Source organism: Hyperolius riggenbachi, chromosome 11, assembly GCF_040937935.1.
Source record: "Hyperolius riggenbachi isolate aHypRig1 chromosome 11, aHypRig1.pri, whole genome shotgun sequence".
In the NCBI taxonomy this organism is placed as follows: Eukaryota; Metazoa; Chordata; class Amphibia; order Anura; family Hyperoliidae; genus Hyperolius; species Hyperolius riggenbachi.
The window spans coordinates 209,870,399-209,894,780 of NC_090656.1; the positions used below are offsets into that span (position 1 = coordinate 209,870,399).

General features: G+C 43.7%; 1 protein-coding gene across 1 annotated transcript in view; it reads left to right on the top strand.

The window, feature by feature from the left end:
- LOC137537951 (uncharacterized) overlaps window positions 1-24,382 on the top strand; it is a 109,505-nt gene that overhangs the window by 70,117 nt on the left and 15,006 nt on the right. The window contains exons 5-7 of the mRNA XM_068259878.1: window positions 165-260; window positions 8,159-8,605; window positions 11,354-11,710. Of these exons, the coding sequence (XP_068115979.1) occupies window positions 165-260; window positions 8,159-8,605; window positions 11,354-11,710 (900 nt within the window). The remainder of the gene's footprint in view (window positions 1-164; window positions 261-8,158; window positions 8,606-11,353; window positions 11,711-24,382) is intronic.

The following is a 24,382-nucleotide window of genomic DNA, read 5'->3' on the forward strand; positions in this document are numbered from 1 at the left end:
TCAGGCAGTTGCTCTATTTTTGCAGTCGTTTGGCTCCATTTTTCTTTCTGCTGGTTTTGATAAATCTACACAAATCCCCCTCCCCCAATTATTACTTTTTTATTAATTAGTTTCATTTTTTTTGCTGTTTCTTTCTTTCTTTTTAATTTTTTTTTTCATTACAGAGACGACAGTTTCCTGGCATTTCCTGGCTGGAATAATGTTTGGGATTTTTGTGGTGCTAATAGCAGCACCAGCATTATATCTATATTTTAGAAGAGGTAAGAAGCAACATTTTAATGGACAGACTGCTTACTATGAATTCTGTGGAATCCGATATTCTGCATTGGTGGACCATTGCCTGCTTGATTGCTTCTTCAGCCTAGCTGCCTAGTGTCCAATTGCATATCTAACATTGAGATTCTTTCAACATTAGCAGGGCCGGATTCTTACTGACTGTATACCGCCCAAGGCCACTGTCACCAGCTGCCCCACTTCAGTATAGGTAGCAAGGTGACCCCTCTCCCCTTCCTTCCAGTATAGCCACTGACTACTTTAATCCCTCTTTTCTCATCCCACTTTCAGTATAGGTAGCCAGCTCACCTTCACACCACAGCAGCCATCAGTGTCACTCAATTCTCAGCTTCGTCTCCAGTGCAATAGCTTCCTCTTCCTTTCCATCTCCAATGCTGCCCAAGTCTATAGCCGCTGGCCACAATGCAAACGTGCACAGAGAACAAGGTGGCTGCTGCACAGGCGGCTAGCAGCAGAGTACTGCAGTCAGGCACTTGCCTGATCTCCCTGCATTGCAGCATCTACAAGCTTACAAATGCTGCACCAGTTTAGCCTGTTACTTTGGTGCCCTTGCTCCTGCGCTCACATCTTCCTTATTTCTGTAGGATAACCCTTTAACCTTGACCAAGTCATCTGTTTGAAGCAGTATGGATACCCTTTCAATATTAGTGGCCCATGGCATATAAGTTATTCAATTTCCTACCATCTTATTTCTCAGTACACCATACTTGTATTCTAAGGGATTCTTATATGGGTATGTATTGTGGTGTCACCTGTTCTATTGTAACTTTAATGATATTTTGCTATGGACTCCCTCCTAGTGCCTTAAGATGCATACACACCTGTAACTAATGTCGGAAATCTGGACCCGAAAACCCTCTGGTGACAACGCTGGGCCGAGCTGTACAGATGTGAAGTCAGCTCTATAGATGATGTCACATTCTGCTGCTATGGGGGAACTAGAGGGACGACGGACATCACATGCATGATGTCACGTGGAGGGGGGGGGGGGGGTGTGCGCAATGCAATCAGCCATCACTTGGCCAAGTTGATCCACCTGGTGGTTCACTTGTGGGTTTGGGGTCGGGGCTACTGTACACATGCCTGACTCTTAGCGCACCTCATTACCACTGTTTCATTGGCATCTATGAAATGGCTGCCAAATTATCTGCTCTTTACTTATGATGGGCTCAGGGGGTATTGGGAGCACTTGAAAAAATCACAGGTACATCCTTATGGTAAGATTTCAGATAACAAAATAAATAAATAAACAAGCTGGAATATGATACAAAAGGTAATATTTGGAAACAATTGTACAGTATTACAACACAAATACATATGTAAAGCGGATGAGCTTTTTGTCCCTAGGCCTTCTCAAAGGACTAGAGGACATGATCTGCACATGGAGGAAAAACGTTTTAGCCATTTATTTAGGAAAGGGTTCTTTACAGTAAGAGTGATTAAGATTTGAAATGCATTGCCACAGGAAGCCGTTATGGCAAACTCTATACCTGCATTTAAAAGGGAGCTTAGATGCTTTCCTTGCATTGAAAGACATCAATGGCTACAATTACTAGGTAATGCCTAATGATGTTGATCCAGGGATTTTATCTGATTGCCATCTGGAGTCGGGAAGGAATTTTTCCCTTTAGGGGCTAATTGGACCATGCCTTGTAAGGGTTTTTTCGCCTTCCTCTGGATCAACAGGGATATGTGAGGGAGCAGGCTGGTGTTGCACTTTATACTGGTTGAACTCGATGGACGTATGTCTTTTTTCAACCAAAATAACTATGTAACTATGTAAAAACTGTCATACAAAAGGGGTACATTCTGGAATTACATGGAGAAATACTGGTCTAACACAATGGCCCATACGCAATTCCTTTTTCTGCTAAGTTTTCTCCTAGGAGATCATTTTTCATTTTCTGTTTAACAGAACTTCTCTATACTCTGCAGTTGAAATTGTAAAAAAAGGTAGGTAAAAAAAGTGAACTGGATAAGGGCCTTTAAAGTTTCTCAGAAAAAAGAGCTTTATAAAGGGCTAAAAGACACCAAAAACCCCTCTATTGAAAATCAATGCTAAATTTAATTTTGCCTTCTTAAAACAGAAGGTATTTGTCACAATTCAGCTTTGAAATGAACCAAAACCAAATGCAAGAAAGAGTTTCACTTACCTGGGGCTTCTACCAGCCTACTGCAGCCACCCTGTGCCCACGCCGTTCCTCAATGATCTTCCGGTCTTCCGCCAAAGCTCAGTTTAGTTTCTGCCAACTGATCAGTCGGTGGCCACTGCCCCCTGGCCGCACGAGTTCTCGTTCATGCTCCCATGGGAGAGAGTGTCCTGTGCAGGCACAGTAAGAGAAATCCTCCACCTGTGCAGAATAATCTTGCTGACGAGAGCGCAAATGAAGATGTGTGCGGCCAGGGCGGTGCAGGCGCAGTGGCCCACCATCTGATCAGTTGGCAGAAGCTAAACTGAACCGCGACAGGAGACCGAAGGATCGTTGAGAACCGGCACAGAGTGGCTGCAGGGGGCTGGTAAAATCCCCAGGTAAGTGAAACTCTTGTTCTTGCGTTCGGTTTCAGTTCACTTTAAAGTGTAACTGAGATGGCGAGGGGGGAGAGATATACATACCTGAGGCTTCCACCAGCTCCCTCCAAGCTGATTGCTCCCTTGCCGTCCTCCTCTGCCTACTAGATCTTCTGAAATTGGCCTCTGAAAATCCTCCAGTTACGGCCAGTCGGCATAGGCGCAATCTAGACGTACTCCCTCCCCCCTCGTGTTTCCATGGCTGGGAGCATTCTGTGCCTGCGCAATAGTATTGGATAGGTGTAGGGATGATCGGAAGGAGCAAATTCCGTTCCGCCGGAATTCGCGGATTCCGCCAACGCTGAATCCATCACTATGAAGATTCCGCCGGATTTTTACAAAATTCCGCTGGATTCTGGCGGAAAAATTAAAATAATCGCAAATAGAACCTTGTTTATGCTACTATGAGACTGTGTACCACAAAGACTGTGCATGCAGTTGCTGTTGAATGATTTTATGGGGATGTATGTGTGTCTTTTGGAGGAAGGAAGTAAGTCTGCTCCAAGAAGTTTCAGCATGTAGTGTTGGTGGTATAATGGTTAGGATAGCAGCCTAGACCTGGGTTCAATTCCTGGCCAATGTATGTCAGTTGGCTACTGAAATCCTACAGTTCCCTAAGCAAGCTCATTTTTCTCTTGCATATATCACAATGGTAAATGCTAGGCTGGCTTCAGCATGTAGCATTGTAGTGTGTTGTGTTTATGTATAATGGTTAGGATAGCAGCCTACAGAGCGGTAGGCCTGGATTCAATTCCTGGGCCTGGACAATGTATGTGAGTTGGCTTTTCAAATCCTACAATTCCCTAAGCAAGCTCATTTTTCTCTTGGATATATCATAATAGTACATGTTAGGCTGGCTTCAGCATGTAGTGTTGGTGGTGGTATAGTGGTGAAGAGAGCTACCTACCGAGCACTAGACCTGGGTTTAATTCCCAGCCAAGACCTGGGTTCAATTCCCGGCCAAGGTATGTAAGCTGGCTTTTGAAATCCTACAATTCCCGGGAGGAAGGGAGTCTTTTGAGTAGAAATACTTCTTATTAGGCAGAAATCAGTTAGGGGGGGAAACATTTTGAATTCCGTAAAATTCAGCGGAATTTCATTTTGTTCCGTGGAAATTCCGAATTAGGGCTATAGCAATTCCGTTCCGTCGCTACGGAACCGGAATCACCAAATTCCGGCCGGAATCGCGGAATTTATAATCCCGCGGAATGCAGCGACCATCCCTATATAGGCGCTAAACGCTCCCAGCCTTGGGATTGTGACATGGATGTGTGCACGGCTGGGCCTTGCAAGCACAGTACGCTGCGGACTGGAGGACTTTCTGGGGGCAATTTCAGAAGATCCAGGATGTGGGGGAGGATGGTGAGGGAGTGATCTGCCTAGAGGGGGCTGGTGGAATCCTCAGGTATGTATATCCCTCCCCCCCCCCCCCCCCCGCCATCTCAGGTCCACCTTTCAGCTGAATTATCACAAATATAGATACATTTACTGATATTATATGATCTCCAACAATTACATATCACAGTATTTATCAGTACTATCAGTATTTTACTTACATTCTACTATCTACAATTGTAGAATATCAATTATTACAACATTCTGCTATCCCTAATAGTAAAATATTGGTAATTGATTTTGATATTCTACTACTCCTCTGCAGTGATGGGCAGATATTTTCTGATCACGGATTAGCTGTAATTCATCAGAATTTTTTCACTATTTGGCTTCGGTATTCAACGCCGTGATCGATTCTGGATCATGGAAATCGGCCTCGGAAATTCCGTGATTACAAATATTCGGAATGCAATCACGGTTGTGATCGCGGGGATCACGGTAAAAATTAATTTGTGACTATCTCCCGCCAACTTTAGCAGTAAGTAGCAAAGCCCCCTTACCCGGTAGAAACATCATGTAAGAAGGATCTTATTTGGTATGTAAATAGACCATTGGGGAGCCTTGGAGCCAAAATTCATAGATGCTTTTTGGCTCTAGCTATACTAAGTATAGCTAGAGCTGTGCGTGCGTGGGGACCGTTGCGCGGGTCATCTTCAATCAAGGTCGCACGTTAGAGGGTATTGGCGTGGAACCTTTTCCGAGGATATTGGCATGGAAACATTCTCTTAAAGGTACAGGTAAGTATTTCTGAAGACCGCAAGATAGAGGATACTGTCATCGTGGGACATAAGAGGATATTGGCGTGGGACATTACCAAGGAAATTGGCATGGGAACATTTTTTTAAAGGTACAGGTAAGTATTTCTGGTTAATTAAGATGAATAAAATTTTTTTTTATTTGTTTTAATCCTTTATGGGAATGGGTAAGGCAAAGTACCCTTATACTCATTTCTCCTGGGAGGGGGGCAGACATCTGGCGTCCCCTTCTTAAAGGGGACTCCCAAATGCCACCATGAACCACCCCCCCAGGGAGTCATCGCCCCCACCTCCTCCTGGGGCACCGGAGGTGGGGAAGAGCCCCTTGTCCATGGATTGGACAAGAACTCGGGGGAAGAGGGGAAGGCTTGGCCGCCCCTCTCCCCCAACGCCCCAACATACCATGGACCATGCGGACTGGTATAGCTCAGGGTGCAAAGCCCAGTGGCTCCGCATTCTGGCTATACCAGCCTGCATGTGGGACAAGGGGCTACAGAGGCTCGTTAAGGGGGGACCCCACGTTATTTAAAAAAAAAAAAATTCCCACTATCTGAACATATATTTTTTTTTTAAATATTGTTTCCCTTTTTAACATATACTGCAAATTTGGTGTTGATAGGATGTTAACTGCTAAAGTTGGCGGGAATTGTGTCACTAAGAACTGGCATTTGCCGCATTTAAATGTATACTTTTTTTAAAATCGATTTTCTCAAAAACTGTCTTTTTCCCCACTGTTCTTCTTAACATATCTGGCAAATTTGGTGTTCCTACCATGTAAGGGGGCTTTGCTATTAACTGCTAAAGTCGGCGGGTTTTGGCAGCTTTTCAATCACAAATGCTTTTTTATTTGAAATTTTAAAATCGATTTTCTCAAAAACTAAAAGTTCTTTTTGAATTTTTTTTAAGTTGTAGCCACATCTCACCTTTATTATCCATGCAATTTTGGTGATTGTAGCATGTATTGAGGCTTTGCTATTAGCTAAAACACTTTTCCGTGATCCCGGCCGTGAATTTCCATGATTGCCTCATTCACGGTCGAATTCGTGAGTCCGTTTCAAATCAAGAAATTAATCACACCATTTCCAGTTCTTTTTTCAACCACAGCCGAATAGTCGAATCCGTGATTGGGGAGTATCCGAGCATCACTAATCCTCTGTACCCTAATTCTCACACTGTTTTCCACTGTCTATTCCTAACACGAAACACCCCACCTACTGCTAACATTAACCCTCCCCTATTTATGCCTAACACTCAACCCAATAAGCAGTGTTGCTTGAAAATGCTATTTTTGATTTAGAGAAAATATTTGTGAAAAATGTATTGTATTTTCACAATATGGTCAAGGGAAAAATGTTTTTCTTCCAATGCAAACATTTGCAAAAATGCAACAAATCTTTATTTTTACTGTGAAACTTTGCAAACAATCTTTATCGCTCCAAAATTTGCAATAAAAATCACAAACTTATTACAAAAGGATTTTCAATGCCATCTTCTCTCAAAAGTTGAAACGTAACATTGTTTTTGTGAAAAAGTAATTAAAAAAAAAAATCAGATTTTTTTTGTGACACCCCTCCCCCCCTCCCGCTGCTATGTAGCTCAGCTCCTGAGTCCCAAAGGCGCCCACTATGTTTTTTGGGTGTAAGTTCCACTACTATGTACTCTACCACTGCTATTTAACTTGAATGCCTCTGGCGCCTGTACCCAGTATTTCCATCTTTTATCATGGGTACCTACGGCGGCGCCCAAAGTTCTTATTCTCCGGTTCACTTAAAGGGGTTCTCTTGCACCTGTTAAAAAAAACAAAAAACTGCCATTTAACTGGAGCTTCTATCGGCCCCCTGCAACTGGGATGTCCTGCGCCATCCCCCTCCGATGCTCCGTTCCCCGACGCCGGCACCGGTGTAATTATTTGTCTAACTAGATTAGTAGAACTGTGGCTGCGCGGCCGTGGCTGCGCGCGTGCATGCTCCCGCATGCGTCATCAGGAGCTTACTGTGTAGGCACAGTGCAAAGTTTTCCTGCACTGTGCCTTTGCAGTAAGCTCCCGATGATGCGGGAGCGAGCACGCATGTGGCCACAGCCACGCAGCTGCAGTTCTATTCGTCTAGTTAGACAATTATGCCAGCGGTGGGGAACGGAGCATCAGAGGAGGATGACGACGTTGGATATTTCAGCTGCAGGGGGCCAATAGAAGCCCTGGCAATTTTTGTTTTTTAATAGGTGCAAGAGAACCCCTTTAAAGAAAAGTTTGGGAAATACTGGCATAACATTAGCCCCTGAATAGGAATGGGTATTAGCAGTGGCGCAGCTATAGGGGATGCAGAGTGGGGGGCCATCCTTCAACTTCTGTGTTAGCTCCTCAATGGTGTTATACTGATAATAATCACCTCTATATGGGGGAATGAATAGTGGTGATCATTAATGAACTGCTTCAAGAATATAGCAAAGCCCAAGGTTTGGTTAGCACACCAGAGTAGGTTTGTAGGCGTATAAGGCTTATATGTCTGCACTTTCTGATGAAGGGGACCCTCCGTGTCCCTGAAACAATTGTCAAATGATGTGTTGACTTTCATTACGGAATAAATACTCCTACAAACTTACTCTGGTGTGCTAACAAAACCTTGGACTTTGCTACTTGCACTAGGTGTTTTGCTTGGCGCCTTGGTTATGCACCCAAGTTACATACGGTAAGGTGTGCCACTTCCAAAACCCCTGACTACCTTGCTTCCAGAATATAGATCTTAAGATACCACAACAATTTTTTGCAGTTCCAAAAAGCATTAAAATCTTTATTGCACAAAGATACAAAAAATGTTTTCCCTTAAAATGGTTCCAATTATCTACATATGTTGGCAATGTGGCACCAAAGCAAGTCTCCTCAGACCAAAGCAACATGAAAGCCAAGTTCAATTGCATATGAATAAACGTTTTGTGGGCAACTGCACCAACCAAATGCAACCCAACAGCCGGCAGCAAAAGGAACAATGGGCATTGAAGCACATTATGATATGTTGCATTGGTCCAGAGAGTGGAAGGGTGATTAAAAAATTTTTTGGGGGGGTAGGGAAAGTGCTTTAAACCATTACCAGTTACTGATCTTTTAAATCATCTTAACAGTGTCCCTCATCCTTTCCTTCTCTTGCAGTACCACCGAAGCTTTCAGAGATCGCTGGAGTGAATGATTTGGTTCATCAGAACAAATCAACTCTATCCTGCATGATTTCAGATTTCAACCCAAACAACATTAAAGTATTTTTTTACTTGAAGAGAGTTGATGATATTGAAAAGTATGAAATACAATCTTGGCAATACCCATCACTACAAGATCGACAAGGCCAACATCGCGATACCACTGATTATCCTAGGCTGCTAGAAGAATCACTTCCTCTTACCCAGATAAACAATACACTTCGTCTTACTGAGGCAGAACTTCTCAAACTCAAGAGATCTTACTTTTCATTCAGTTGCCTGTGTTCTGCAAATATAACTCCTGATAAAGAAAAAGATGAAGGAGCAGAGTTGACCATAGAAGTGAAACATGTGGCTCTGAAATCCACCCTAGTTAAATGCCACAATCTGAAGATTGATGGTGGTAAGTTGAAAACATATGAAGTAATATGATAGAGGCATCAAGCTAGGAATGTTTTATTGCCTAATGCAGTGATAGGCAAACTTGGCTCTCCAGCTATTAAGGAACTGCAAGTCCCACAATGCATTGCAGGAGTCTGACAGCCACGGTCATGATTCATAAAGGCAAATGCATTATGGGACTTGTAGTTCCTTTACATCTGCTGAACCAAGTTTGCCTATCACTGGCCTAATGTATGTCTCCTGCTGGGAATAGAAAAACTATGTGAAGCCAAAGGATGCAGTATACAATAGCACATGGTAGAACAGGGCCGGCTCAGACAGGTATCACGCAGTGTCTTGTTCAAATGCTTTTCTGCTAGTGTGTCATTTTAACCCCACCATGGGGACATTAAGGCATGGCACTTAGGAGATCCTGGAAACTACATGTAGCTTCTGAACAAGGACTGAACAAGATAACAAGAGGTGACAAGATTGAGTGTTGCGTTTGCACGAATGACAGTGAACAACAGTACCAACACTGTCCATTTATTTGAACAGACAGCGATTGAATGAAGAGTGTCGAGTCTGTCATTTAATCGCAGCAGAGCGCCAGTGTGAACTGGTCCTTAGTTTTATTTATGTTCCCCATAGAGATTACTAATCATTGTCCTTGACACTCTGATCCCCAACTCATGGTTAGAGAAATGTGGATAACTACTCTACACTTGTGACAGTAGGTCCTGTGGGTGAATCAGTTAATCTGAGCACAGATTACACCTGATAATTTGGGTACTGCCAGAGGCTGCTATAGAAATTGCAGCTATAGTGGTGTTGGGGTGGTCATTTTGGTGCTGGATAAATTGCGGCTATGTTGAGTACCGGAGTTCCACTATATTATAGCGGAACTTCAGCTTTATTAGTAGTGTCAGGAATGGCACTGAGAAGGTAATTTGGCGTTGGTAAAATTGTGGCTATAGCTCCAAAGGTTAAGGTCAGGTGTAGGGAGGCTAGTGTTACGCATAGGTGGGGGGTAGTGTAATATGGATCATGCAAAGGGAAAAAGAGAAAAACACGGGGACACCGGGAGTTTGTATGTATTTATATAGCGCCAACGTATTACGCAGCACTGTACAGAGTATATATTGTCTTGTCACTAACTGTCCCTCAGAGGAGCTCACAATCTAATCCCTACCACAGTCATATGCCTATGTATGTATCGTGTAGTGCATGTATCATAGTCTAGGGCCAATTTAGGAGGAAGCCAATTATCTGTTCATTTTGTTAGGAGTTGTAGTTATCTCCCCAGCAGGGAGCGGTGAGGCCGCCGCTTTCGTGTCTGACAGGTCTCTCCAGGGTGCATCTAAGCAGAGCTGCGCACGCGCGCTCCAGGAGACAGGCCCTTTATGCTTTGAGGAGGCGAGTCAGCTGACAGTGCGGGACTGATCACCACTGCTGATTGGCAGAAGTTCGCTGGGCGGAGCCTGGGGATTACCAGTCTTCTATTTAAGACCTGAGCTGTTGTCTGCTGTTGCTGATACTTTGCGGTTAAGCTCTCAGACCTTAGTCAGTTCCGTGTGTGTTTGATCCGGCAGGACCCAGGGGATTCACACTTAGCTTAGGAATACCATATCATTGTTTATAGTGTATGACTCTTTGCCTGAAACCTGGACTCTTCTCTCTGCCTCTCAATTCTGTACTCTGCCTATCTGATTGTTGCCGATCTCGGCCCGACCTCGATTCCGATATTGCCTCCTGATTCTGTACCTCTGCTCATCTGATCTGTTGCCGACCCCGGCCTGTTTACTCTCTACGTTTTTGCCTGACGATTCTGTACTGCTGCCTGACCGACCTGTTACCGACTCTGCCTGTATGACCACTCTTCCAGTGATAGTCCCTACAGCCAAGGGCTATCACATAGGAGTACTCCTGTGTTATACCGTGCACAAAAACACGTGTGATCACACTCTGAATAAAATACTGACTTTTGCGCTGTTAGAGCTATTACTGCTCATTACAATATTAGGTATGGTCATAGTCAGCTAACTTCGCTACGCTGGAACTACGCTTAGTTCTACACAATTACACTTCACAAACTACAGCTTCAAAATCAGAAACTTCGCTACGTTTGCATTTCGTAGACTACGCGTTAAAATACGGAAGCTTCGCGTAGTGCGAAGCATAGTGTATGCGGACGCTTATGCCCTTATGCGGAGAAAATTCCACAATAATCCGCTAAATATGCACATGGGTGAACTAATATATGCGTACATTCCACCTTCCAATGCGGAATTGTATACGTATAGAAGGGCAGTAATATTTATTTTTTTATTTGGGGCTTTTTGGAGTGGGCAGGTAAACCGGTCATTTTAAATGTAATTGATTGTGTATATTTAAAACAAAAATGTATGTAGATGTAGCTTTACTATTTTGCCACGAGATGGCCACAGCTATTTTTTTGTTTTTCATCCTGTAAGGGAGAGCTCTCGCTAACAGAAACTGAAGGGATGACGTGAAACTTAGGAAAATCACGGCTTTTCAGATAACCCATCGGTTTTTCATACAGAGACATAGATCAATGAATGAGAACTGTGTTCCCATTCATTAATCTCTGGGGCAGTGTAAGGCGGCGGGAGCGTGCGAGAGTGCGCCCGGCTCAGCTGCAGCAGGGCAGGCTATCTGGACAGATATATCTGTCCAGATAGACCTAAGTGGTTAAAATAATACTTTTCTTGTGAAAATGATTTTTTACATTTTTTTTTTATTTTTGCAGACTTTCTGAAACTGTCCACCATTATTGCCCCACAATATCTGACACACAATAAAAAGGTGACTCTGACTTGCTCGATCACTAAATTTAATTCAGGACCTTTGGAAATTACTTGGCGAAAAGAAGATTTGATGAAGCTGAAACCAAATGTAACCATATGTGACAAAGGTCAAGTTAAGGACAGTAAATATGTCTATAAGGAAACTCAAGAAGTGAAGGATGGCCGTCTACACACATATTCCAGCTCCCTGAAATTCACACCACAGGTTAAAGATGATCATGGGAGGAAATACATCTGCAGGGTTAAATATGCTGCCATAAATGAGACCTCCCAATCCTTCCTGGACATTTACGCTAGAGGTAAGTGATCAGGTTACAGTAAAATCGTAAAGGTGACTATCCGCTATAACATTGTTGTACCCTTGATCAATATTATATTCCTATGTATCCATGTAGTGTATATCTGAAACAAATCAAGTAAAAGTATTTATTGTGCCATCCACCTGGTCAAATAATTGCGTTGTACATAATTCTGTAAAGGAAGGGAGACAAACTGAGATCCCCATATGGTGTAGTATTTTTTTCATCAACAGGGTAAGAGTGAAGTAAAATGTACCATTCACAAAGTTGGGTTGTCTATAACAGGGTTTCTCAACACGTGGTACGCGTACCACTGGGGGTACGCGAGACCACTGCCGGGGGTACGCACAGTTGCTAGTTACTTATTAAACTACACTTCCTCCTGCTCTGAACGGCTGTGTTGCTATTTACAGCTCCCCTCCAGCTCCTGCAATGCCGACTGCTGATTTTTGCTGATTAGATAACGCTAGAGGATCAGAGCAGAGAGGAACAAAAGCACCACCCCCTTCCTTCCCAGGCATAATGAGCTCATCCAGTACTCCTTCGTCCCTCCCTCAGGAATGTGAAAAAAGTAAAGAGATACGCATTACCACGTGCGTGCGTGTGCTGCGATAGCGGAGACAGACAGAGTGTCAGAACTGTGTGAGTTGGAGATTCTGCTTATGCTGACTATATGTGTGTGCTGACTATGTGTGTGTGTGTGTGTGTGTGTCTGTGTGTGTGTGTGTCTGTGTGTCTGTGTGTCTGTGTTCTCATCACCCTGTGCCAACCTCAGCCAGCACCCTCACCTGTCCCTCACCACCAATCACCCTGTGCCAGCCTCAGCCAGCACCCTTACCTGTCCCTCACAAGATATCACCCTGCGCCAGCCTCAGCTAGCACCCTCACCACCTATCACCCTGTGCCAGCCTCAGCCAGCACCCTCACCAGCTATCACCCTGTGCCAGCCTCACTCAGCACCCTCACCTGTCCCTCACCAGCTATCACCCTGTGCCAGCCTCAGCCAGCACCCTCACCACCTATCACCCTGTGCCAGCCTCACCCAGCACCCTCACCAGTCCCTTACCACCTATCACCATGTGCCAGCCTCAGCCAGCACCCTCACCACCTATCACCCTGTGCCAGCCTCAGCCAGCACCCTCACCACCTATCCCCCTGTGCCAGCCTCAGCCAGCTCCCTCACCAGCTATCACCTGGTGCCAGCCTCAGCTAGCACCCTCACCTGTCCCTCACCACGTATCACCCTCTGCCAGCCTCAGCCAGCACCCTTACTGTCCCTCACACCTATCAGCCTGTGTCAGCATCAGCCAGCACCCTCACCACCTATCACCCCAGCCTCACCCAGCACCCTCATTCTCCCAAGCGTGTGTGTGTGCAAGTTTGTGAGCACACTCTCCGGGGGTACTTTGCAGAGATGGAGTAGCAATAAAGGGTACTTGGTTTAAAAAAGTTGAGAAACACTGGTATATAAGACAACCAAATACAAGTCTGATAAGGAATACAAGCCCATCCACATGCGAGATAGTAGGTTGTCACACTCCAGGAATGCAATAAGTACCCTACTAACACAACCAAGGTGGGTGACTAAAAACTGGCTCCAATAAAGGATAGGAAAATCTAAAAACAGTTTAAAAATGAGGGGTGGTCACTTACCTCCTCTAAAGACAAAAAGCTAGGTATTTCCAATGTTATTTATTAGACACCAAAGATTACGCATTTCACAGTTCAAGCCAGTTTGGAATGACAGTGGCACAAACATCAGTGCTCAAAGGAGAAACGCTCCCTAATTCCTCACCAAAAGAATTACCAGGCAATGATCAACAAGAAAAAGTCCTCTTTCACAGGAAATTACAAAAGTACCCAACAAACCTGACCAGCTATTCCGCACAGTTGACAGTCTATGCAACCAATTACATGCTCAAGAGACCTATGTGAGAAATGTTCCCTCTTCCTTACAAAGTCTCATCTATTCGGTCTGCCGTTAAATCCACAACTTCAAACACCTATTCAGAGCCTCCTAATGGATGCCGTAACAGCCTACCTAAGCGCCTTATTCCTTCAGAGGATCTTCCAATCCTAGTTAATGCCTTCATAACATCACGGCTGGCCTTCCAAAAAAAAATGACACCACCTGTAGTCTGTACAGAATGCTGCCTAAGACTGTTTACAAGTCAATCCCACCATTGCCACATAATACCAATCTGTCTGTTTCAAGCTACCCTTAAAATGGAAAATCCTTACCAAAATTGGCATGCTAACATTCAAATCCCTACACGATGCAGGCTCTGGATATCTGAAGGATTTGTTGCAACTGCGTCTCACCTTCCACAACTTTAGATCAAAAGCATCCAATAACTGGACCACCCCCAGAGTCCAACTAAAAACCTTTTGTAGCTATAGCTTTCTGTAATGCTGTCCCTACCCTTTAAAATGCCGTGCCAAACTTAATCAGCTGCAACCCTGGACACGTTTAAATTAATACTGAAAAGCCACTTGTGTAGTCATTTATGATCACATAACTTTCCCCCCAGTGCTCATCAGTATTTACTGATCTGAGACCAGCTTGTGCACTTTGGGTCCTACAGGAGAAAAGCACTTTACAAATGTTTTGTTGTTGTTTCAGCAGGTCAGTGGAAGTGTCTGCAAATGAAAAAACTCTGTACTTTGATACAGGCCATAATCAATTGTTACGCAACATAATGCAATAATTGTACAAAATAAGTACAAAACAAATTTGCAACATAACATTTTTAACATACATACATTTTGATGATTATATTAATGAAGAAGGTAAAGATAGATAAAATGGACATCTGTCACTATGCTTTAAAGGATACCTGAGGTGACATGTGACATGGTGAGATAGACATGTGTATGTACAGTGCCAAGCACACAAATAACTAGGCTGTGCTCCCTTATTTTATTTCTCTGCCTGAAAGAGTTAAATATCAGGTATGTAAGTGGCAGTTCCTGTCTGAGTCAGACTACAGTGTGACCCTCACTGATAAGAAATTACAACTATAAACATTTTCCAAGCAGAAAATGGCTTCTGAGAGCAGGAAAGAGATAAAAAGGGTCAATAATTCATAGATTTTAGCTCTGGCATACTTCAATGAATGTGTCATTGAGCAAAAACAATAAGACAGTAAAAACTTAAAAAGTAGATTTAAATATAAAATAAAACCATGGGATATCTTAAATTAAATAAGAGACGTGCGCTACTCCACAGTTCCAACCAATAAACTGGTAGTGGGTATCAAACCAGTTAAAAGTCCACACTACAGTCCGTTGAACCACAATGGCGAATCCTGGTAACTTCTCTTCCTCTAAACTTCCAGTAATCCTCTAAAAACCCACAAATAAAAAGCCATCATCACACAGATGTATGCTTCAATAGGGCCAAACACCTTCCAGGTAAGTAAACCACCGTTACCAGGATTCGCCATTGTGGTGCAATGGACCGTAGTGTGGACTTTTAACTGATTTGATACCCACTACCAGTGTATTGCTTGGAACTGTGGAGTAGCGCACATCTCTTAATTAATTTATTCTTGTTTGGATGTTTACAGTGGCATTAACAGAGGTGCAGCACACTCACAAAGATAGGAAGTTTCAGGTTCAGGGGAGAGTACCAATATACCTAATCTATTATATACATGAGATATCTTAAAAAGTCATTTTTAGGAGAAGGAGGATAGATACAATTGTTTATTTCATTCGTTTATTTTCACCTTGAGTGTCCTTTAACAATATTCATGACCAATACAAAATTATACAGTATATAAAAACCCAATAAATGTGTGTCACAATATGAAAGCCATATTCATGACTATTGACAAACAAATTCAAGGGTTGGTCTGTAAGACATAAGTTTATTTATATAGCACAGACTAAGCAACATTTCAATATTTGCATTAATGCAAACTTGCAACATTATACAAGTATTAACAATGTGCACAAAATGCGGTTGAAGATTTTGGTAAGGAAATGTAAAATGGACGTAAGCAGTATTCATGACAATAGCATTGGGTTTGTAAAGGTATGAAACCAGGATCTGACATGGTATTTGGATATAAAAGCAGTGGCTAGATGGATGGGAACGAATTGGGTGGTTTAAAGTGGATGTGAGCTTGGAACTTCCTCTCTGCTCCAAAAGATTAGGCACAGTATTAAAACAATCAGCAGAAAAAAATTGTTACAATGCACAGAAATCCCCCCCCCCCCCCCAAAAAAAAAACCTGAAAATGTACTGAATGAACTTTCAGGAAGTAAAGAAGGGTTAAAGGATCTGTCTTTTCGCATACAGACAGCACTGCCAGCACCGAGGCGCTGTGAGTCATGACCAGGGTTGCTCAAATCCGAATTCGGGTGAAACCTAGATAGTTGCTTTCCGGATTTTACCCTGTTAATGACAATCACCTGGGCGGGGGGGCGGGGTGTCAAGCTTACCTCTCTGACGTCTTCTTCTTCGGTCCGTCCTTCGGCGCCTCCCACTATGCAGTCCATGCACGTCACGTGAGTACAAACACTTCCTCCTTCAACCCGGAAGGAGGAAGTGTTTGTAATCACGTGACCGCTGTGTGGAACGCATCATGGGAGGCGCCGAGGGATGGACCGAAGAAGACGTCAGAGAGGTAAGCTTGACCCTCCCACCCTCCCGCCCAGCCCGCACAAGTGATTGTCATTAACAGGGCGAAATCCAGATAGCAACTATCCAGATTTCACCCGAATTCGGATTTGAGTAACCCTGGTCATGACTACTGATTACACACTTATTGCATTCAACTGTAGCTAAATAAACAAACCGCTTAGTGCAGCTAATTTCTACAGTATTTCTATGTGGAATGAACATTTCAGTCTGTTATTTCCAAGAGCTCGGGTCCATTTTAACCACTTCAGGATTCTGCGTACGTTTAAGTACGCCCCTGAATCCTGAAGTGGATTCCATGGAAACGGCCGCTCATACGAGTTCCATGTCAGCTCACGGAGGGTGTCTCCGTGAACACCCTGCGAGCCGTTCGGCGGCTCGCAGGGTAAATGTAAACACACAGGGAAGATCTTCCCTGGTGTTTATATGTATATGGTGCTGCTGCGCAGCAGCGCCGTAGAGGAGATCGGCGATCCCCGGCCTCTGATTAGCCGGGGATCGCCGGCATCTGATAGGCTAAAGCCTATCCCATCAGGTGCAGGACGGAAATCCGTCCTGCGCCGCTCACAGAGGAAGGGAGAGGGAGGGAAGGGGAAGGAGGCCAGAAAGCGCTGCGGAGGGGGGCTTTGAAGAGCCCCCGCAAGCGCAAGCAGCCGGCGGCGATCAGACCCCCCCAGCAGGACATCCCCTAGTGGGGAAAAAAGGGTGGCAGTCTGATTGCCCTGGCTGCCAGCTGATCGGTGCTGCGGGCTGGAGAGCCCACGCAGCACCGATCAGCAAAAAACCCTGTGGTACAGAAGTGGTTAAACAATTTCTTCTATACATACTAAAATGAGTTTCACCTTGAAGCTCTAACAAAGTTTTATGATTGGGAAGTGTGATTTTTTTTTTTTCCACCAAAAAATAATTTATTTAAAAACACTGGTCAATGCATTTCGTAGAGAAGATCCACCTGCTTCTTCAGGTCAATAAAACAGTGTCTCAAGGTAAAAGTGAGTGTGCTTGGAGTTCCTTCCCCCACCATTGAATACTGCTAAGTTAGTTTTAACCAGTTTTTTAGTCCATTTCCTTTTAATCATGTTGTATAACAATTGTTACTTCTAGGCAGAGTGCCTTTTGACTTGCAGACACTGGCATTGACCAAATGAAGTAGGCTTGACCTGTGAAATGTATAGTCTTTTATGTCTAATAAACAATGTTTGAAATATCTAGCCTGTTGTCTTTGGGGGAGGGAAGTCATCAACCCTCCTCCTTTTTAAACTGTTTTTAGAATTTCTATCTTTTGTTGGCAACTACTTACACCAGTTTATAATGCTGTAAAGGTTGTTGGTTGTAAGCCCCTATTCACACTGCAACAACTATCTCTAAGCAGGAAAATAATGCAGAAGGTCTGTACAATGCCAAGTTGTTTCATTCATTAACAGACATATACGATCACAGCGCCAAATCAAACATAGCTCGCCAAATCAAACATAGCTGACATGTTTCGGACCTGACTGGTCCTTAGTCATAGCTGAATGTTATTTTTATCATGCTTACCTGGGCATGCTAGAGACAATATACATCATCAACCAGGCACTTAATCAGTCATTAGGATACCAAACTTACCTTAATGATGGTGTGTAGGCTGTAGGGCACCAAATCTAAGGGGTGTCTGAAGGAGGGTACCAAACATTACAGTTATTGGGTGGATGTGCTTAAAATGAATTTAAATACACATATGGACTATAATAACTATAACCAACTGTTTCAGATGACAATTATAATCAATTGAGATGCGCAAATGTAACAATTACATATATTAGGCAGTGCGCTCTTATATTATTATAAAGTTGAAAATAATTGCAGAGTAATATAGCGCCAACACAGTCCTGCTAGGTGTAGGAGGGAATCCCTCTCGCAAATAATAAACAGTTTGTCACGAAAATCTTCTATGTTGATCCTAAGCCTTGGTTCACACCACCACCACACCAAGTATTGGAAAGGGACTCACCCTTTACTTAGACCCCCAATTAGCTCTTAGTTGCGCCTTGGGGTTATTCCCAGGTCACCCCCGACCTTAGAGACCTTTGTCTTTGCTGTCCCCACCATTGTCTGTACCATTAATTAGGGATAATCTCAGCTGCTGATATTGTACCTCCAAATAAAAAACTCCACATAGCGTAAAACCGTTTTGCCTATAAAAACTTTACCATTTATTGCACTTACATTGTTTCTCCATAAAATTCCAGCATGCGTTTTTTAAATGGGCTCTCCCCTGTATCGGTGGCCTCTGGAGGGCTCTCCCGGTCTGCGTAGCTCTGACACGACTGCCGCGCGCACAGCCGCCCGTATCGCTACCGAGGATTCTCGATGTTGCCCGCTTGGCTTCTGCCACCCCTTACATCAAGTATGGCTATCTCATCTAAAGGGATGCAAGGACTGTCAGAAGCCATGCGGGCAACATCGAGAATCCTCCTCGGTAGTGATTGGCCTGACGCAAAGGGAAGGGGAGGAAGTACTACGTTAAAACACTCCTATCCAATCAGGGCCCCAGCTCCTGATGAGTCACTCACTGTGACGAAACTAGTCGGGCGGGACCCTATACAACAGAGTGGAGTGTGGCAGCAAGCGGGGCAACGTGGAAGCGATACGGGCGGCTGTAAGCGTACCGATACAGGGGAGAGCCGATTTAAAAATTTCATGCTGGAATTTTATGGAGAAACATTGTAAGTGCAATAAATGTTAAAGTTTTTATAGTCAAAACGGTTTTACGCTATGTGGAGTTTTTTATTTGGAGGTACAATATCAGCAGCTGAGATTATCCCTAATTAATGGTTCAGACAATGGTGGGGACAGCAAAGACAAAGGTTGCTAAGGTCGGGGGTGACCTGGGAATAACCCCAAGGCGCAACTAAGAGCTAATTGGGGGTCTTTGTAAAGGGTGAGTCCCTTTACAATTCTTGGTGTGGTGGTGGTGTGAACCAAGGCTTAGGATCAACATAGAAGATTTTCGTGACAAACTGTTTATTATTTGCGAGAGGGATTCCCTCCTACACCTAGCAGGACTGTGTTGGCGCTATATTACTGGACAATTATTTTATATTATATTGACCTGAAGAAGCAAGATTATCCTGTGAAACGTGTTGTCCTATTTGTGAAATAAAAAAACTTTCATTTTTATTATCTAAATTACACCTTTGTGGAAGGTTGTATTTTTAGTTTCTCTCCTGCTTTGGGGGGAATTTGCCTTGCCTCTTTCCAACCATTGAGAATTCTTCTACTGATCCAGAAAGCAACCACCAAGGGCTGGACACCCTGACACAAGCAAAAGCAGGTTCCTTCCACTGGCTAAAAAAATTGATTGTAAAAATAAGAAACCAAAAGAGTGTGAGTGTAATAAGATCACAATATCATTGTAAGGTGTTTACCACAGGTCATACTATTGGTTCCTGGTTTTCTTCCTTCTGTCTTTTTTGGGTTACTTGATTCACTGGGGTCACCCACCAAGCTTTACCAACCATTACTCTGTGGGCCAAATTTATCAAAGCATTACCAACAGTTTTTTCTTCTTAAACTGTTCTAACCAGCTGGGGAACTGTTCTGCATGATAATAAGAACATTTCCAAATTCTACTTAATGGCGGCAGATTAGCGTGAATTTCTAGAACTGCACTACAGTTAAAAAAGTGCAAATCCATCCCAAAGCAGTCACAGATTAAGAAGTGCTTAATAGCAGTTTTACAGATGCAGTGCAGCAGTGCAGACTAGACAGGATTTGTGAAGGGCTCCTCCCCCTGCTGAATTCCTCATCAGGACCTGCCAGTATCAATACAGCAGATGTATTGGCTACTTCAGCAACAGTATTTACCTTATACACTGCACTGTCTGAGAGACCTTCCTAATTCCTCCTATTTTACAACAGCTCCCGTTCTGCCGCTCATTAGCCCGGAGATCAATGAATTGGAACACAGTTCTCATTCATTGATCTGAGTCCCCATTAGAAAGACCGACGGGCAATCTTTCTAAAGAAAAAAAAAGTTTCCCGTCCTCCCTTCACTTCCTGTAAGCGAGAGAGCTTGCTTACAGGACTAAAAAAATGTTTGACTGGCCATCTTGTGGCCAAATAGTAAAACTACATCCACATACATTATTTTTTTTTAAATACAATCTATTACATTTAAAATTAACTGTTTACCCCCACACTCAAAAAATACCCAAATATATGTTTTTAATAAAAAAAAATGACAATAAAAAACAAACAAACAAAACATAAATAGTTACCTAAGGGACTGAACTTTTTTAATATGCATGTAAAGAGGGAATATTACTATTATGTTTTAAATTATAAGCTTGTAAATCGTGATGGACGCAAAACTGTAAAAATGCACCTTTATTTCCAAATAAAATATTAGCGTCATACATTGTGATAGGGATATAATTTAAATTGTGTAATATCCGGGATAAATGGATGAATAAAATATGTGGGTTTTAATTTTGGTAGCATGTATTATTTTAAAGCTATAATAGCCAAAAACTGAGAAATAATTATTTTTTTAAATTGTTTTCTTAATATTCCCATTAAAATGCATTTAGAAAAAAATAATTCTTAGCAGAATATACCACCCAAAGAAAGCCTAATTAGTGGTGGCAAAAACAAGATATAGATCAATTCATTGTGATAAGTAGTGATAAAGTTATTAGTGAATGAATGGGAGGTGAAAATTGCTCAGATGCATAAGGTGAAAAACGACTGAAGGCTGAAGTGGTTAAGAAGGAATCTGCACTGTTTAGTGATTTCTTAAGAAGTCTGAGACAGTTCTGCACAGGTTTCTAAAAACCTACCAATATCATGTTTCTTGTAACGATTGTAACGATCGGTGTCAGCACACAGAGAGAATCTGATCATTGATGATCTGCACAGTGCTGGGCCGAAATTACGCATGAGCGTAATTACGCATCGTAATTCAATGTAGATTTACGCGTAAGCGCAACGCGTAACTTACGGTCTCACGCGTAATTATTTATGCGTAAGCAGTTAAGTGGTATTGTAATTACGCTGTCTCCTGTAATTGCTAGGTATGCGTAATTTTACGAAGACTTATGCGTAATTTTACGTGTAATTACTAACATAAAAACTCCCCTTTTCTAAGAGTAGCCAATCAGTCAACATCCTAAGCAACCAATAGTATCTTCTCCCGCCCTTCAGTATATAAGCGTACGTTTAGAAGCATACGAATGATGTGTACGCAATAGCTGTCACATTGACGGCTATTGCGTACACATCGTCCGTATGCGTCAAAAAGTACGCATTATTGGGTATTACGGCACTACGCGTAACATCGTAGCGTAAGCACCTACATTATGGTATCCTTACACGTAACTGAGTAAGTTAAAGCGTAATTACAGTGATGAACCGTAGATAATTTCCTACGCCGTAACCATAATTGCGTAATAGCGTAAAATTACGCGTAATGATCCGTAAGCGTAGATTTTTCCATTACGACCTGCACTGGATCTGCAGAATCATCAACAATACAGATGTATACCTGATTATGGATGATCTGCAGAATCACCAATAATACAAGTATGACTAACCTCTGGACACCTAACGAAGTGTAAGTGTTTGGTGCAACTGTAGGCTATCTCCCGTGGGGCGGGAGACACGGATAACTTCGGCCAGAGACCACCTGAGGAGCAGGTGGCCCTCGGCTGTGCAGGGACTATCTCCTTAACCTCCTGGGGGATAATCCTGAGCTGAGCTCGGGGTATGTCGCGCAGGAGGAGTTCTCAGGCCCTGGTGGGCCGATTTGCATAATTTTTTTTTGTTACATGCAGCTAGCACTTTGCTAGCTGCGTGTAACTTCCGATCGCCGCCGATCCGGCGCTACCCGCCGTGCTGTGCAGCCCCCCTCTCCCCGACCCCTTGTGCAGCCTGGCCAATCAGTGCCAGGCAGCGCTGAGGGGTGGATCGGAACTCCCTCTGATGTCACGACGTCCATGACGTCATCCTGCCCCGTCGCCATGGGGACCGGGGAAGCCCAGCAGGAAATCCCGTTCTGAACGGGATTTCCTGCTTACTCTGATCGACGAAGGCGATCGGAGTGGGTGGGGGGATGCCGCTGCGCAGCGGCTATCATGTAGCGAGCCCAGGGCTCGCTACATGATTTAAAAAATAAAAAAGTGCTGTGCCCCCTCCTGGGTGATGTAATTGTATCGCCCAGAGGGTTAAGAGAGGGGATAGAGATGCTCTGGCAGCCAGTGATTCCCTGGTAAACTGGTAATCAGACTGTACTGCAGCCAGGGGATTCCTAGGGATAGAGGCCACTGGCTGCACTGCAGGAAGGACTCTCTAAGGAGCAAGAGACCCCTGCAGCTAACTGACACTTGGTGGAATAGTGTCACGGGTAGTACAGACAGGCTGAACACTCGAGGGATGAGTGACAGCCAGAAGGGTCGAGCAGGCCAGGTCGGTAACACACGAGCAGATAAGGTACAAAGACAGGAGACTGATTCAGTAACCGGGTACAGGCAAGGTTGGCATCTGGTAGGCAGATAGGCATAGGTACCGAATCAGAAAGCAAGAGAGAGATCGACAGAGCAAAAGGTCATAACAAATATAAAGCACAATCCTAGTATGGGGTGTGAGATCCTTGGTCTCGACACCCAGGAACTAGTCTTAAGGAATAACACAGTATCCTATGCTTGGGTGTGAGGTCCTTGGTCTCAACACCCTGGAACTGATCTAAAGTATAACACAGCAATGACACAGTAATCCTAAGCTTGGGTGTGAGGTCCTTGGTCTCAACACCCTGGAACTGGTGTAAAGTATAACACAGTAAATAACAAGAGCGTAATCTGGCTAAGTGTGAATTCCCAGGTCCACCTGGTTCTAACACACTGTAGGATCTGACTGAGGTCTGAGTGCTCACACGTAAGTATTCGCAACGGCAGACAACCAGCAACTGACCAGCGAGATCTATATATACTACAGCGCTCCTCAGCGCCGCCCCCAGCCATTCAGCCAATCAGGAGTTCCGCTGGATCAGCTGATCGCCCTGATCAGCTGATACCTCTCCTGCTGGCATAAAGGTCCTGACTTCTAGCGCGCGCGTAGCTCTCCATCTGTGTGCACTAGAAGGCCCAGGCAAACCGTGGCGGCATCTCCGCTATTCATTACATCTCTGTTGATAAATTTCCACCTGTGTTCTGTAAATGTGGGCAACAAGTAGTGTGAAAAAGGTGTACAGAAGCCTGCTTGACATGCACTTATAGAGGAACTTTACCGAAAGATAGTAGCAGGGGAAAAATAAATAAATCAATACATTGCAAAGTGAGAAGTTAAAAAATAGAACCTAGATCAAGAAATGATTGATAGTCTCAGCTTATACATTCATGTTGTTTGAGCCATCCTAAGCCTGAAGGTCATCATCGTTACTGGTGGTAGACAAGGAAACAGTAGCAACTGCCATTATCTGTAAACACCCCCACTAACAACGTGTTAGACTAAACGGTTATATATTTTATTATTATTTAGTATTTATATAGTGCCGACATCTTCACAGTGCTGTACAGAGTATATTGTCTTGTCACTAACTGTCCCTCAGAGGAGCTCACAATCTAATCCCTACCATAGTCATATGTCTAGTGTAGTATAGTGTATGTATCGTGGTCTAGGGCCAATTTTGGGGGAAACCATACCTATCTGTATGTTTTTGGGGATGTGGGAGGAAAACGGAGTACCCGGAGGAAACCCACACAGACACAGGAAGAACATGCAAACTCCTTGCAGATGTTGACCTGGCTGGGATTCGAACCAGGGACCCAGCGCTGCAAGGCAAGAGCGCTAACCACTACGCCACCCTGCTGTCCACAGCATAGATATAGGGAGATACTGCTTGCTTGGCAATTGGACATGACATCACACTGTGGGACGGCTTTCAGCACAATATCACACAAGATCAGCCACAAAGTGACAGACGTCCCTGATGATCGATTCGAGAAAAGGTTAAGTTTTCTCATGGGAAAGTGGGTATTGGCTACTGA